At 44.9% G+C, this 16,286-nt stretch overlaps 1 protein-coding gene across 1 annotated transcript in view; it reads right to left on the bottom strand.

The window, feature by feature from the left end:
- LOC115310914 overlaps nucleotides 1–16,286 on the bottom strand; it is a 159,543-nt gene that overhangs the window by 77,067 nt on the left and 66,190 nt on the right. The window contains exons 4-6 of the mRNA XM_040214938.1: nucleotides 10,576–10,656; nucleotides 10,373–10,524; nucleotides 9,251–9,291 (exon numbers count right to left, since the gene is read on the bottom strand). Coding sequence (XP_040070872.1) covers nucleotides 9,251–9,291; nucleotides 10,373–10,524; nucleotides 10,576–10,656 — 274 coding nt within the window. The remainder of the gene's footprint in view (nucleotides 1–9,250; nucleotides 9,292–10,372; nucleotides 10,525–10,575; nucleotides 10,657–16,286) is intronic.

Below are 16,286 nucleotides of genomic sequence, written 5' to 3'. Positions count from 1 at the left end.
GCGAAACTAGGTCCGCAAGCAGCCTCATTCCGGGATTGGCAGTGGCTAATGCGTCATCCGTCAAACCACGTGATCACGCTCCTTCCGTTACATGCGCACAGAGAGCGGAGTGAAGCGATAAAAAGTCTACGGTTGATTGGTCCGCCGAGTCCGCACCTTCTACAATGCTTTTAGCTTAGGGAGAGAGAGAAAACAGAGGAATTGAAAAGCAGAGCTCCTTCAAGGCCAGAACGGGGGTGCGATCACAAAGACTAATCTTCAGGGCCATACCAACAATGAACACAGCGAGAGAATGTGTCACTTATATCCTGTTGACAGTTCGAGCCAAGGTTGATAGTGCAGTGGATGCTATGTGTGGCCTTGGGCTTAAGGCAGGTGCCGTGTCCAGCGTTATCACCAGCTTCGAGACAGTTGTCACGGGACCCTAACCCGAGACGTGATTGGCCTCAAACACGCATAGCGCCTACTCTGCTGTCACTACCGAGTGCACAGGACAGCTCCATGAAGGCCCCCCAGCTTTTGGACTTTTTTCTAAAGCTGCACTTCCCAGAAGTGACCCAAAACGAGGGAGGTTTGAAGATATCATATTTTACGCCTTGTAGCCCACATTATAATTTAAAATGAATAATTAATGGCGAATACTTTTTTTTTGCGCAGGATGTCCACAAGCAAACAAATAAATAAATAAATATATATATATATATATATATATATATATATATATATGTCTTTTTTTTTACCAAGCACTTTTGAATTATGTGTACACTGTTAGGTTCGCATTTTTAAACTTAAATTTTGGGAATCTTTGCATCGTTGTGGCATCTATGATTGCGTGGTTTAAGAAATTTGTGTAATACGTTTTTCATCCGTGAGTTCAGTCTATATCACTGCCATCAATTACAATCTCTGAGCACCATGATGACACGTGGTGGGGATGTGTGCTCCAAGAAGCTCTAATGACTTTAATGTCTCATAATTTAAAGAAAAAGAAGAGAAATTAGCCACAGCGCTTGCTGATTTGTTGAATTCGCAGAACAGAGAGATAATAGGACGCACCTAGGGTAGCGCGTGCCTAATGATATTAATTTTTTTTCGGCTGTTATTTGTGTATATTTCGCCGTTCTCGACATGGGCGTTGACGGAGATTGCACCGCTGCTCACGCCCCTGCCGGGGTAAGCTTTTTTGTTGTCACGACACTCTATCGCGCTATAGACGCGTCGATTTAACGCTCATGAAGTCTCGAGAGAACTGTCAATTGTTTAGTCAGAGCAACGACGCAGCAATCGCGAAGTGAGAGACGACTGCGCCTCACTCTGATAAAATGTGAGCGTGGGACTCTCGAGCAGCGTTAACTTGCTGATGATGCAGGGCGCTGCTTTGTCGTTGAGAATCTTTGTCCTGCGAACGCCGGCGAAAACGTTCCAGTGCTCGGCGTACCCTAGGCAGCAGCGCCTGTCAGCGACCGCCCGGAGCCTACTGGCAGTCTGCGAGCGCCGACGATTTATCGTCGCGACTTCAATGGGAGCATTTTATGAACTCCTGCGGCGAACACGAAACACCGCGAACATGAACTTCCGCGAACATAATCCCCGCGACGGCGAACCGCCGGGGCTCGCAGACGGAGGGTTCCGATGCTGTGCGAACGGTTGTTGGAGGACACTGCGTAGGGTATACGCCGGGCGCTGGAACGGCTTCGAAGCCATTCGATGGGCAAAGGATTCGCGACGACCAAGTAGTGTCTTGCATCTTCAGTAAGCTAACAGGGCTCGAGAGTCCCAAGCTTACATTTCCACAGAGCGAGCGCGGCCGGCCAGATCGAGGCGCAGTCAGCACTCGCGTCGCGATTGCTACGTCGTTGCTCTACCTACACCGATGACATGTCCACCGGCATTCGAAACCGCCCTCTCGAGACTTTATACGAGTCCAATGGACGGCTTTATAGCGCGATAAACCGTCGTGACAAGAGTAAAGCTCACCTCTGTAGTGGCGTAAGCAGCGTTCTTGACGCCGCGTCGAGAACGACGAAATATACACAAAAAACATTAAATATATTTAACACAGCAGGCAGAAAGAAATAAAAACATGGCAGGGACATGGACAAACTAGAAGGCGCGCTATGAAATACATATACTTACAAAATACACTGGAAACGACAGATAATTAGAGCTAAAAAACGGAAGATTGAGATGACGTCAACGCCGAAATAAGGCAATGTGCAGGGAAAGCAGCCGGCAAAACTGCAATAGTCCTATAGGCAGCTAAGGAAGCTTTTGTGATCGCGGGCGTATAGCCGCGGCGACGTACGCCCCGTTAATTTGGCTGAAAAAAATTCTCGCCCCGATCGAGCGCATGAATGACTCTCTTCCACTTTCGTACATCTGTAATAAAAAAAAAAAAATGGATCGCGGACTTATAGTTTAAGCAAACCATTGAGCCGACTAAAAAAATTGGATGGTCGCGAGTCTATAGCTCGGGAAACATACATCCCTCTATAGCCGGCTAAAGCATTTGTAAGGTCGGAGGCTATAGCTTTGGTGACATAGAACACTATTGAGACGGCTAAAGAAAATTCAATGGTCGCGATTCTATAGATTTAGGGACATACACCACTCTATAGTCGGCTAAAGCACGTTGAATGGTCGGAGGCCTATAGCTTAGGTGACATAAAACACTATAGAGACGGCTAAAAAAGTTCGATGGTCGCGAGTCTATAGGTTTAGGGACATACACCACTCTATAGCCGGCTAAAGAACATTGAAAGGTCAGAGGCCTATAGCTTCGGTGACATAAAATGCTATAGAGTCGGCTAAAGAAAATTCAATGGTCGCGATTCTATAGATTTAGGGACATACACCACTCTATAGCCGGCTAAAGCACATTCAATAGTCGCGAATCTATAGCATCAAGGACATACATATGTCTATAGCTTGCTAAAGAATATTGAATAGTCGCGAGTCTATAGCTGCGTAGTCATAAATTATTCTATAGCCAGGTATAGAAATCGGAATGGTCGAGATTCTAAAGCTTTGAAGACATACATTTTTCTATAGGTGGCTATAGCGTGTTTTATGGTTTCTTATGGCTGACCATAGAGGGCCATAGAAGGTGATAGCTCACCATAGGATTTTCCATAGACGTCCATAGACCATTTTTGTATGGGGAACGGTGAATGCGGAGGCCATAGAAGAGCGACTATTTTTGAACTACATTCAAAAGGATGGAGGTGATCGCAACAGAGAGAGCCATGATGCTGCACGAGGGGTACTCGTACACATTCGGCAGAAGGAATTCCGATACTTGTTGGTTTTGTCGAATAGGTGTATGCAAGGCAAAACTAAAAACTAATTTGGCTGCCAGTCGGATTATTGCTCGTTCAAGCCTGCAACTGAGATCAACCTGCTGAAGACCCGTAATATAATGAAAGGAAAAGCGGATGAGTATTGTAATATTAGTTTATATAACCATTGGTTTACGTGACAGTGGAAAATTGTGAAACTCCTCATCAGGGTATGTAGGCAGATGTTGAAATTTACAATTTTTTTATCGTCCCCTGCTCGATCAATGAGACCAGTTGCCCGCATGACGAGTCATCCTGTGACAAATGTTCCTATGTGACGAATCATCCTGTGACCAATCGTCCTGTGACGAATGCGCATGTGACGAATCGTCCTCATCCCGCAAAGGATGCCATCGTACGTTTTTTTTTCTTTTTTTGTTTTTTTAACTCTCCGCATTGCTGGGAAACGCTCAAGGTACCAGCAAAGACAGCGAGCTGGCGTGAAATTTCCATCGAGCGGAAAACGAGTGTGACTTTTATTTCATCATGCGCTTTCATTTTGATATGGCTCAAAATGGGCGCGAAATAGTAACAGGTAAGGCAACAAAATTTAGATGTTAGGTCTGGAGCACCGCCATACTCAGCCGTGTTGGGGGCATCTCTCGCGAGTCAATACGGCAAAGGTATTGCGCGTCGAACTGTACGTGAGAGTTATCCATTTCAGCGAAACCTTGATTTCGCAAAACTATTGTGGCTCGAGTCGTGGCTTCCAGTACTTGAAAGCCACGAGCGAGAAATAAATGACAGTTGATTTTGAAGGACAATCGCGACGTGGAAACCCATAAAAGAGAGTTCCAATAAGACGAGAGCTTCCCCTTCTGTTCAAGTGCGTGGGTTACGCTCTCAATCCTGCACCTGTGGTAACACCGCAGGCTCCTAAAATGGCTTTGAAAACGTTCCTGATCGCAACAACTTTTTTTTTTTTTTTTGTCGAGGCGCTATTTCATTTTTTTTACTTTTTGTCTACCTTGATACCCCATCAGCGCAAAAACTACCATAAACTAAAAAAAAAAAATAGTGGGCATACAACGACAACGCACCCACTGGGACCCGAGTCAAGGCAAGAACAACTAACTACTAAAAGGGGAAAAAAATCATGTTCGCATACACAGACAGAACGCCTCCATCGAAAGAAATGAATCATGCGCTTTTTCTGCGAGTCTCGTTGTGCGTCTGTCAAAAGCCACAAAGGAGGAAGACAATCAGCGCCTACACCACTCCCCTCCCCTTCCCCCACCACCCCTAAAAAGAAAAAAAGAAAGGTTTCTTGGGCGCGCGCGCGGTCGCCCAAGCGATGTCCTTGGAAGGGTATGCGATTGTAGCACGTTTGTCCCCCGGTTGTGCCCCTGTCTCAAATGCCACGGTCCGTTTCTCCCAAGTGCCCGTCTTATCTTCCCGAGTATCAACTCCGCAGTGATTCTGAATCATTCCGATGCTTTCCAACGTTGCAAAACTGTTAGACGAATATTTGCGCAGAAGTATACTCTGTTCGCAGAACTATCTACGGCGCTAAAATTCAAAAGCGCCGAGTTGGATTGGGGAACTCGTGTAGGTTTAGCTCATCGTTGGAACATTCTTATTCGCTCGATGAACTCCACAAAACGTGTAAATATTAGAATGAACTTTCCAGAGAACGAGAGTTGTTGTCGGGGTTCCAGGCGACCGGACAGGTCGCAATTATTGGCTGATTAAAAATTTTATTTCATAATCACAATCGTATCATCAAGGGCACGCCATTTCCTCATCACTTCTTCTACGAAAAGAGTTGCTGTATTCGTAGCACACACAGACGGAAACGGTTGAGACTGCCCAAATAATATCTTCTTTTGGCAGGTACTGCGCAGCGATTACACACAATGCCTCTAACATAAACATGCTGCTCCACATGTCTATTCACAAGATGCAATACATCGTTCTCCCAACTTTGTTGAAATGGGCATGAAAGCGCGTAACCGTCACTTTTTTGAAGTTCTACTTAGAGGTGAAGTGTTTACCGTAAAAAGTCGTTAATTATTTATTTTTTTCCGTTTACTACAAAGCTCGATTCCCTTAAATTTTTGTTTTTATATCGTCTCTACAGCGCTTTTACGTCGGTACTTTCGTGTTAGAGGACATCACATAATGTGCGAAAAAAACAACAAAAAAAAACGGTAGGGTCGATGCTGCATAGCCTTTTTTTTTTTTTTTTTGTGGACATCAAGAAAAAAAAAAAAGATAGTAGTTGTCTTCACTTCGCACTGCATGTTTTGGCACGGAAGTTCCTATTTGGTTATGATGTCTTTACTTTCTTAAAAATTATATACAGTAATTTAAATTACCGAATTACAAAAACGTCGAAATTGTATAATTGCTTTTCGTTGGGACGCCATGACGACAGCGACACTCGTGTTCCCTCGTGGTTTTCGCCAGCATTTCTACGATGAATTGCCAGGATCGCGAGATGCAACAGCGTGACACTCCGTCTTCTGTGACGTCATTTGTTGCACTTCGGGACAACTTTTGATGTATGGCCAGCATAAGACGCTAACCACACCAGTCGGAGACGCGCTGCAGGTGCCATAGTACTGCTCGTAAAAGTAGCTGTCACGTGCTTTGCTCCGCGACTGAGGGTTGCCAAATTACGGTGAAACGGAGTATAGACAAAACAGACTGGACGACATTTACCGGGCATCTTTAGAGCTGCGAAGCTCAAAATCACGCGTACTCATAAGATTTTTTTTTTCTCGCGTGTTTGTGATTTTTATGATGTCCTGCAAGCAAGAAAAAAATATATATGGTGAGGTCACTCCGAGGGGGTAGCGATAACTGCGAGCCACGAACATGAAGGACTCGCTAACATCCGTCAGGAGTGTGAACGGTAAATCGTCACGCAAACATATTCTCACAAGCTGCAAATATTTATTTGGCTTAGGAAGTAGAATACTAGTATACTAACGACATGTAATTATTGTACACAAGATACCATTTCTCGGTTCTTCAAAACCATTTCCAAAGTCTGAACGGTCGCGCTACGGGCCGCGGCTAGCCGTGCCCTCGATAGACTACGGAGCTGCGTTGTGTCGTCTGCTACTGTACCGCCAACAGGAGAGCGATAGCTCTGTGTGTTCCACAGATGCGTGTTGCGGTATAACTCTGTACGTCTGTCCTAGAGGAAGACAAAGAGATAGGCTCTGTGACCCCCTCCTAAGCTAACAAAAACAAACAGAAGTATACTCGTTTGGACTGAAAGGTTTACAAAATAGTGACCAGACATTGGAAAAGCATATGTCACAGAACTTGGTTTATGAAATGGCATCATTGTTTCGAGCAAGAAATCACCTGCTCACCACTGGGACGATGAAATCGTCACTATTTATTGCGCCAGGTATATTTGCGCTCATGAAGAAAAATCTGAACACATCCTTCTCCCAAAGTCCTATGTCGAATAATAAACACTTTTTTAAACATCTATGCACAAATAACTCATTTTTTTCTACACTTGTATATGCACGTTAATTGACGTCAAACCGCATTTTTGATTAGATCTTGATGTCTACACCAACTACATTCATATTTTTTAGGGCTTTATTGAACGATAACTTCAACTATAGTTAATGGAACACGATGGCTCGATCTCGACAAAAACCTCAACGTGCGAAGCTTCCACAGACGGTCGCTAGCGAGTATCCTCAATGTGAGACTTCAGAAGCTTTCGCTTGCCATAGGGAGCTTGCTTTCGACTACAGCACTGCACGGGCCCGGAAAGCGCTGCTGTGTGGAGAGGTTGACTTACAAGATGACGTGTTACGTGGTCACGTAAGATGGCGTCATTTCGTGCAGCGTGATCACGTAAGATGACGTCATTTCGTGTAACGAGATCATGTAAGATGACGTGTTTGTGTCACGTCATCACGTAAGATGACGTCAGTTCGTATGAACTGACGTCATCTTACGACAACGCCAACAACACTAGTGCCGTCCGGAACCATTGACCTTAGAAACGCGCTTCTTCGCTTGAAGAGCTGATATGCGTTGATTGTTATTTGTTTCTTTTGCCTACTACAGACCATTCAAGAACTCGCCTTCTGGGTGCCACCAACTTCGTCTACTGGGCTGTGAAGCGCGTTCGAGCGTGCGCAATACCTCTCTAGGCCGAAAGATTGTACACTGAGTATGCGTTCACAGCTCAATGACTTTGGCATTTTTCGTCAGGATAGATGCTCCCACGAGAAGAGCGTAATGGATATGTGAATAGAATTGGAAATTTGAAATGTTCTTGTCCAATCGCATTTTTCTTTGGTTATCAACGCTTTTTAGCGTCATCACAAAACGTTCAACCCATAATACACTGGTGATTAAAAAATAAGCACCGAAAAACATGCACCGATTTTCGCTCAAAAATAAACACCGAAAAAAAACATACCGTAATCATTACCCATGTCACCTTTTTGGGTGATATGTGAATTTCCAGAAGAACAGCGAGTTATCACCCTCCCCTAGGAATACCCTGACTACAGAGCAGGCGACCCGTTTTTCCCCGCGTTAGATTGTGGTGACCAGGAACCGTACGGAGGTCACAGGACGTCCGTGAAAAATAAAAAGGAGGCAAACAACGATCTACTCTGTGCACGCTTCATCCCCAATTTCCACGACCCCAAGGCCGAAGGACGTTTGTGTGAAGGATAACAATAAAATAAAACTTTGCGTCAAAAAAAAAAAAGCCCGTTTTTAAAAGAAAAAAAAAAAAAAGTAGAAACAAGCACAACGCGTTGACGGACCGCGAGGTTGTGGAACACCTCGCGGTCCGCTTGCCACAGGACGGTTGTCTTCGACCCATAGCTCCAAGGTGAATTTGCCACTTGCGAAAACACGGAGACCTACCCAGCGAGAACCAGGAAAGCAAGACACGCACACTGACGCCTCGGCGTGCAGAATGAAACAGAATACGGGCGCGGAACACGGCCGCGGAAGAACACCTCGCACAGTGCCGATCCGGCCGATCTCCGAACGGACGATTTCGCATTTCGTGGACAGCGAGCGCCACCGCACGGGAGAGAGAGGTACCTTAAAAACGACGAAAACAAGCACCGACACCTTGGTTCTTTATATTTGCTGTAGTTACGGAACAAATCGACTTACATGAATAATTTGAATATTATTCGATTCCGTAATAAATTTAGAAGACATTAAACGCAATTCTTCTTATGTTTGAATTTAGATAATTTTGTAAATTCGCTCCGAACGCAAGAGTGCCGAATTAGCCGATTTTGACCATTTTCATGATTTTTTTAAAGAATATAATTAAATTTATGACGAAACATCTGTTGCGTTTAGTGACTCGATAATGACTCAATGTCTTTAAAGCCGAAATTTTCAAGAAGATCCGCGCAGCCGTTATTATGTGAGAATTTTTTTAATTTGGTGAAAAACCTCATGTATTCTCTATGGGGCTCTGAGGTGCGCCCCCTCTTAAAAAAAGGTCGCTGCCCATTTCCATATACTCCATACGTACTTTGTTTGAATTTTTCACACAAGTTTCTTTAAAAGACTGTTGGTTTATATATTAAAAAAACTATGGTATTTACTCGAGTAATAAAGACATTCCTTATCAAATTTACCCAAGGCCTTTCCTCTGCAGAGCAGTGATACTGTTAATAATCATGTTTTATATAAAACATAACAAATAAGAGCAAGGTCTAAAAAACGACTTCCCGCAAGAATAAGGTCTGGGCTGATACCGTTTCGACCGAAGAGGTTATGTCTGTGTCGTAAATCGCAGCTTGTTCTTCCGATTGCCATGATTGGCTACCTATGTGCTCCATAAAAACGTGGAAGCACAGACTTTGTTCATAAGCAAGTACGTTCATCACTGGAATAAATCCGATATTGGGCATGCCAACACACGCAAGAACACCTAAATTTTTTCAGCTTACCGAAATTCATCTTTTGTGATTCTTCGTTTTTGATACTTTCCCTGCACAGGAAAAGGTGCAGTAATTTGATTTGAACAAAACTTTAACCATTCCTACTATATTGTCACGAGTGACAGGTGATGAGGCGGCAAATGACTGAGTAAACTGAACGTTTAATAGGGCGAACGTGTGCCCAAAATTAAAAATGAAACCGAAGATAACAGCAGAGCGTCGCGGGCGTCGAAGTCGGCGTAAGAGCAGAGTCGAACGCTGGGGCGAGCCTGACTCCGGCTCGCCACGCGGGGCCCCTTTTGTACCCGCGTGGACTTCGGGAACAATCTGCCTAGAAGATTCGGCGGGTAGAACATTCTAACCTAGAACAAGCGACACGGTTCTCGAAATTGCCAGAAATCTAAATTGAAAGAGTAAATAAAAGACGCGGCGCTCCCAGGACTCGAACCCTGGGCTACCGCACGAGAGTCAAGTGCGGTAACCACTCGGCCACGCACGCGCTCGCCAATGGGCGCTGCAATATGTCGCTTACAACTAGGCTGGTGTAAATATGACGATCAATTTCTATTTGAGTAAAATAACTTTCTTGCTAAAAGCTTGTAGTCGCCTTATGCCATGGCCATATATACCATAAATGTTCGAATAAATGGTTTATACGAATGCAGAATTATGTAGTCCGAACTCTCGAAGAAAACAACGTGACTTCCCTCGATGTATAATATGTAGTTAGGGGTCTTATATTGACGCCAAAGTTGGGCTATTATGTAAAAATGGTGTCACCTAGAATGGACGTATTTGCTCCCCTTTTCACGGAAACTGCACAGATCGTTAATGTAGCAAAAATTATTCTTTATAAGAGAATGTTATCCCGCTGCGCCCTGGTATCTATGAAGGTCGACACTATCCGTTGGCACTGAGTGAACACATTTTACACTTGAATATTCGCAAAAATTGCTTTGCTTTCATCTTGAAAGCCTGATAGGCTGGAACATCTACAACTTATTATGCTGATCTATTTTACTCACTAATAAGTTTTCATTGTCTCTAAAGCATAAATATCTTATAAATATAAAACACAAATTATTGCCTTATCACCTTGTTTTACGAACACCAAAAAAGTAAAAAACTTACGTAGTAAGAAAGAGCAGAGCATCAATGTTTTTTCTATGATGCTTTCCTTTCATTTTTTTCGCAAATCTTTTCACATAAACTCCGAGTATTGGCTCAAGTAGCTCGGCGTCCAGAACATTCTTGTTACGGGAAGCGAGTGCTCTATAGGCGTCCTGCAAATAGACAACTTAAAAAAAAATCACATGAAAAAAAAATACACTTACTCTAAACAGACTTGAATCTACAAGATAAAACTCCACATGAAGCACATTCTTTTTTTCCTGGTTGAGTAGTATTTCATTGATCTGAAAGAAACGAACAAGATGTGGTGTAATTCGTCAAACTGCTTTGTCTTTAAGTATTATATTAAATAAATAATGTTTTCGAAAGGTAACGAAGCACATAAAGAACTAAAAATAGGATTTCCCTAAATTTTTTTGTCGTTAATGCATAGCTGTGGTCTGACGGGAGTGGTACTCGAGGTGCGTAAATGCATCATTATTATTTAATAAACAGGGTGCTCCTTTTTTAGATTAGCAGACTTGTTTAAAAATAGCCATGAAAGCTACACTAATGCGGCTTATCGTTGAGCTTCACTTATCGTTGAGCAATTCGGCCAGGTGGACATATTATAAGGCGCTAATTATAGCGATCAATCGCCTAATTAAGTAAAATATGTTCATAAGCTTTTTAAGCAGTAAGAACAGACATATGTTTTCAATTAGAAACTTGCTGCGCGTCATCAGAAACCACTAAGTATACTACAGAAAGACTGAGCGCTCGAGAAGCTCAGAAGTGTGCTAAATTTACCACTTGTGGAGCAGGTGCGATAAGGCGTCCGCGCGACCGTTTCATCACTTATCATAGCCACATACTTGTACCTGTCACGAATAGTACGCGCTCGGGCTCAAAATGATTTAAAAAAAATCATTTTGTGGTTTTAGATGACGCTCAACAAGTTCCTCATTGGAACCATGTGGCTTTTTTAGTATTTAAAAAATTAAAGCCGTTTACAACTCCCTGTAACGCCGAATTAGAGCGCAGGTCTTGAGGAGGATGGAAGGGTACTGAGGGGAGCGCATACCCCAGCGTTGCATACCCCTCCTCCCTCCTCCTCACCTCTTCATCTTGCCCACTACTCCTCCCGCCGAGCGGCGTCGCCATCGCCGTCGCCGTCGGCGTAACCGCGAGATCACGTGACCCTCGTGACCCCATGGGGGTCACGTGACCTCAGGAAGTCATGGGACGTCACCGGGGTCACGTGACCTCACGGAGGCCAAGTGACCTTACAGGGGTCACGTGACCTTACGATTAGGCCGAGGGCGACGACGACGCCGCTCAAGCCGGAAACAGGCGCGTAAGAGCTGCACTCTAAAAGTTAATTAACAAAGTGCATTCAAATAGAACACTGATCGTTACGACTAGCCCCCTATACTATGTTACCCCGGCTTTATAACTCACCTGAGCAGACCGCATAAATCTAGCTTTCACGGCTTTCTTAAACAAATCTGGTATCATGGCCAAGAATCCGAGACATTCGGTTTAATTCCATTCCGCGACGATATGTGGCGCCTAAGCCCCGAGCGAAATCACTTTTTCAATTTCCAATGTGCCCTCTGTTTCCGCCCGCACCGCCAATCTTATCTTCGAATCCGGGGAGGAGACATCGTAATGCAGTAAGGGCATAGCACTGATAACACGCTCAAGACAGCTCCGAACCTCGGAACCTCTCAAGGTCACAGCTGGGCGCGCCTAGCGCAGACGTGCAATGTGTAATTGCTTCTCCCGCAGCCAATGTGCATTTTAAAGTGATAAGTTAACGCTCAAGACTATTGCTCCATTGCTAAAAAGCCAAATTTAAACCGAGCAAAGTTGAAGCTGTACTTCGTCTCACCTTAGCATGTACTGGCCCCGGAGGCTGCTCCAGCTTGACACGGTAGCCTTCATTGGCGTTCGCGCCACACGAGCCCTCGTGCAGCCGCCGAGGTGTCGTCGAAAGCAAATAGCTCGCGCTTTTAGCACGCGACCAACAATAGCCCATGCTAAGGTTAGACGAAGTATTGAAGCGCGAGCCGAATCCGCTGCGTTTTCCTACCTCGCACGGGCGGTAGTGCATCGGACACAAGGCAAAACGATGCTAAAAGGGCTCTGTTTCAGGCTGGGCTTTCTCTTATCACTGGAGCCTGTTAGAGAGGGTCTTCTGGCTTAGGGCGCCTTGGCTCAGGCTAAACGTTGTCTCACCTCAGCATGGACTATTGTTAGCCATGCATGCTAAAGGCGCGAGCCGTTTCCTTTGAATCACTCCTCGGTGGCTGCGCGAGCGCTCGGGCAGAGAGTACTCCAGTCGAGTTTGTCAAGGCTAGCCGCTCGCCCTTGCACAACCTTTTCAGTAGTACTTCGCAGTCTCACGCTAACATGGACTAACCACGGAGGCTGCGCTAGCGTGAGGTGGCAGCCCTGACTGCGTAGATTTGCATCCTCGCAGCACGAGTGCTCGCGCAGCTGCCGAGGCGTCACCCATAGTGATTACCCCGGGCTTTTATTGCGCGTGGTAGCTAAAAGGATACAATTATAGCTTTGCCCGTGATACGGTGGAATATGCAAGTCAGCTATTTATTTGTCTGTTTGTAAACAAGCTCACTATAGTGGGTGACAGCTCAAGAGTCCAGTGAAAGCTCCGCCTTCAGCGCGCGCTCCTTGCTTTCCGCCGCGCTTTGGCTGCGCGTGCCCACTTGTGCTATCAAGGCCACAAAGCTCGTGCTGGAAGCGTAGCTTCCACTGCACTCTTGAGCTGTCACAGACTATAGAGTCCACTATTGGCGAACCCCTGCGCGCTTCCGTATTCGAACTCCTTTCCGTTTTGTTCCACGTAATTTTGCTTCCTGTACAGCTCGCAAGTACAAGGGTCGTTTGATAAGTTTGGTAAATTTATACGATGAACAATTCAATGGATGACGCCATGGCTGGCAAGTGTCATTCTTCAAACTAACCCAGGCTAGCTTCCAGACGGGAGCGAAGCGCTGTTCATGTTTGACAGACGGCTGAAGCAAACACTGTAGCGCTTGCCACAACACTGGAGAGAAAAAAACAGCCCTGTGCAATGATCATGCACGTTTGTTTTAAAAATGTTAACGTCCACGCATCAAAACCGAGTTGCATTAAGTTCATGGGGACCCTTATTCAACGTGGAAGGCTGTTTAGCTCTGGGTTCATTGGATTAAACGTGGCAGAACGTTCCCTGAAGATGAAGCGCGCTCCGGACGCCGAGTTGAGGTCACCACGACGAATATTGTTGAATAAATTTATAATATATTAATTGGAGGACAGTCGAGTGAATGTGCACGAGACTGCTGAGACCATAGGCATCTCAAAATAACGTGTGCACAAAACCCTCTACAAAAAGCTATGTGCGCGATGGGTACCAGCACCACCTCCTAGATAACAAGGCCGTAATGGTGATAATTTTTCGCCACAGAAGAAGGCCGATCGCGGGCCGTGATTGGACGCGAGGGCTGCGTCAGCGTCTCGTGTCTAATCAGAGAGACGGACGCAACGCTCGTATACAATCACCGCCCGCGATCGGCCTTCGTCTGTGACGAAAAATTATCAGCACTACGGCCTTGTGATCTAGGAGGTGTTGCATGGTACCAGACTGTTCATTCACCAAGACAACGCGCTCTCTTACGAATTGACCGTGACAATGGCAAAGTTGGAAGAATTGGGCTTCGAGTTGATTCTTCATCCACCCCATTCTTCTGATATGGCGTCGTGTGTTTTATCAGTGTTCCCGAACTTGAGAAATCTGACTCCGTCGGAAAAAGTTATCATCAAATGAGAATGTCAATACTCCCGTCAGTTCATATTTTCTAGCCTTTAAGAGAACCTCTTTTTCTGAGAGAAAGAAAATTTAGAAACTCCCTGGACCAAGTGGATAGTCCTCAATGGGGACTATGTTGAGAAACGACATAAATTTTGTCTACTAACAAAGCGTTTAACCAGCTTTTTTTACCAAACTCATCAAACTACCCTTGTATGCACGTTCATATAGAGGTATAACTCGGAACACGAAGCACGCTTTGCATTAGAGATGGACAAATAAGCGCTTTACCAGAAGTCTACTGGGGCACGAACCACCCTGGCGCCCTTGTAATATCAACTCACGCCGAGCGCGATGTGGTACAGATAGAGACGGTACCTACGAATGGTTGGACTACACCGAGAAGGTCAGCAGGAGAAGCTCCGTCTCCACCTCGCGCTTGTCATTCTTCGTAAGTTGAAGCGTTACCAAACTTAGAGAGCTCGAGCCGGAGTTGGAGCTTCCCCTGCTGATCATATATTGTAACAAACTGAATAATATGCAAGTTTTTGCAAGTCGTGTTTCCAGGTTCAGCAAAAACTCTGCAAGCAGCCTTGAAATTGTGGTAACCCACATGATTTTAAGCCCGTGTCGAAATCTGACTAAATTGTCTGATAGACACAGAAACATCTGTAAGCTCTGCAGTTGGTAATATTGTGCAAGGGAGAGAAAGAGGGATACTATATGGTGCAAATAAATAAATAATTATATGCTAGTTTGCCCATATATTTTATGCCTTCAGCGAAGGCGAGGGACCCGCAACATTTCCTGTTTGATTCCTGGTTTTCTGAGAGTCCCTAACCGAGTGTGCTAGCGCCTGGTAGCTCGGGGCATGTGGAGAGCAGAAAGATCAGGCTACAAAACCCCGGAAATTTTGGGTTCGTCTCCACCAATCAGGATGAGCATCGTACCGGCACGTGTTTGAGTTGCACAGGCTGAATTTCTCGGGTACAGCGTGAGCCAGTATCACCACCTCTCAAACGGCACACATATAAAATTTTTATACCCTTATTTGTGTAAATGGCCTGTCCTATAGGGAGCACCCTTATTCGTGTAAGAAAACACCTTAGAAAAAGGGTGTAATGTCTCACACCCTCAAATAAGGGTGTTTGGAAAAGTACGCGAGTAGCGAAAGCGGCCGATTAAATGCGCGGTTGCGGGCGTCAGTGACAGCATACAACGCATTAGCGTGTGGGCTTCATGTTCTTATCATACAAAAACGGACTAATAAAAAAAAATGTTTCCGTCAGGTGGAGTTGAACTAACAACCCCTCGATAACGGCTCAAGCATCCAACCCACTACACCACCCTCAAGATGCAGATTTTGTGTTTTACTCCTGCTACATAAGTCTTCCTTGCACATTTAGACTTCGAGTGTTTTTTTTTTTTTTATTTTCGTTAATTTCACATTTTCACGAGCATTCCTAGGACTACTTATACGCCCCTTTTGAAGTATACGCAATCGCGGCTCGATGACGTGCACTTTCCAACCTCTACATCCGGCTTTCGCCCCTGGCGGCGCTTTTCTATTTGGCTGTATCGTCCTACACACGAATTGACATTTCCACGTTTGGTCGCATCAACGTACCGAAATTGAATCGGTCGGACCACAGCGTGCAGATGATTAGGACTTTCAAACTATACCTGATTGTGACGATCAGTCGAGATGCCTTTACCGCCATTGTTTGTCGTAACAAAGTTCGATTAACTGATGCCTTGGGTTAATCCGACGTTTCACCGACACACCCCTCTCACACCCTGTAGATATGGGTGTAAAGAGAAAGACGAACACTCTTTTAACACAATTTACGAACGATATGTACCTGTAGTGTGTGTGAACGGTGTAGGATGGGTGTGAATCGTCCGTACACCCTTGTTACACCCATCAATAATTGAAAATCGTGTAAAAATGGTGTAAGATGGGTGTGTTTTCTAACTCACAAAATTCTTACACCCTTTTTACACAATTATGGGTGTTAAAATTTTTACTGTGCAGATCTAGCTCATGCGGAAACGCTCACGACAAATGTAGTTGCCTGGTTTATTCTTTTGGAAAGCTGCGAGGCCACATATTTGCTA

This window comes from Ixodes scapularis, unplaced genomic scaffold, assembly GCF_016920785.2.
Source record: "Ixodes scapularis isolate PalLabHiFi unplaced genomic scaffold, ASM1692078v2 PGA_scaffold4__175_contigs__length_147842914, whole genome shotgun sequence".
In the NCBI taxonomy this organism is placed as follows: domain Eukaryota; kingdom Metazoa; phylum Arthropoda; class Arachnida; order Ixodida; family Ixodidae; genus Ixodes; species Ixodes scapularis.
The sequence above is the reverse complement of the archived record's forward strand: the minus strand, read 5'-3'. Positions and strand labels throughout refer to the sequence as shown.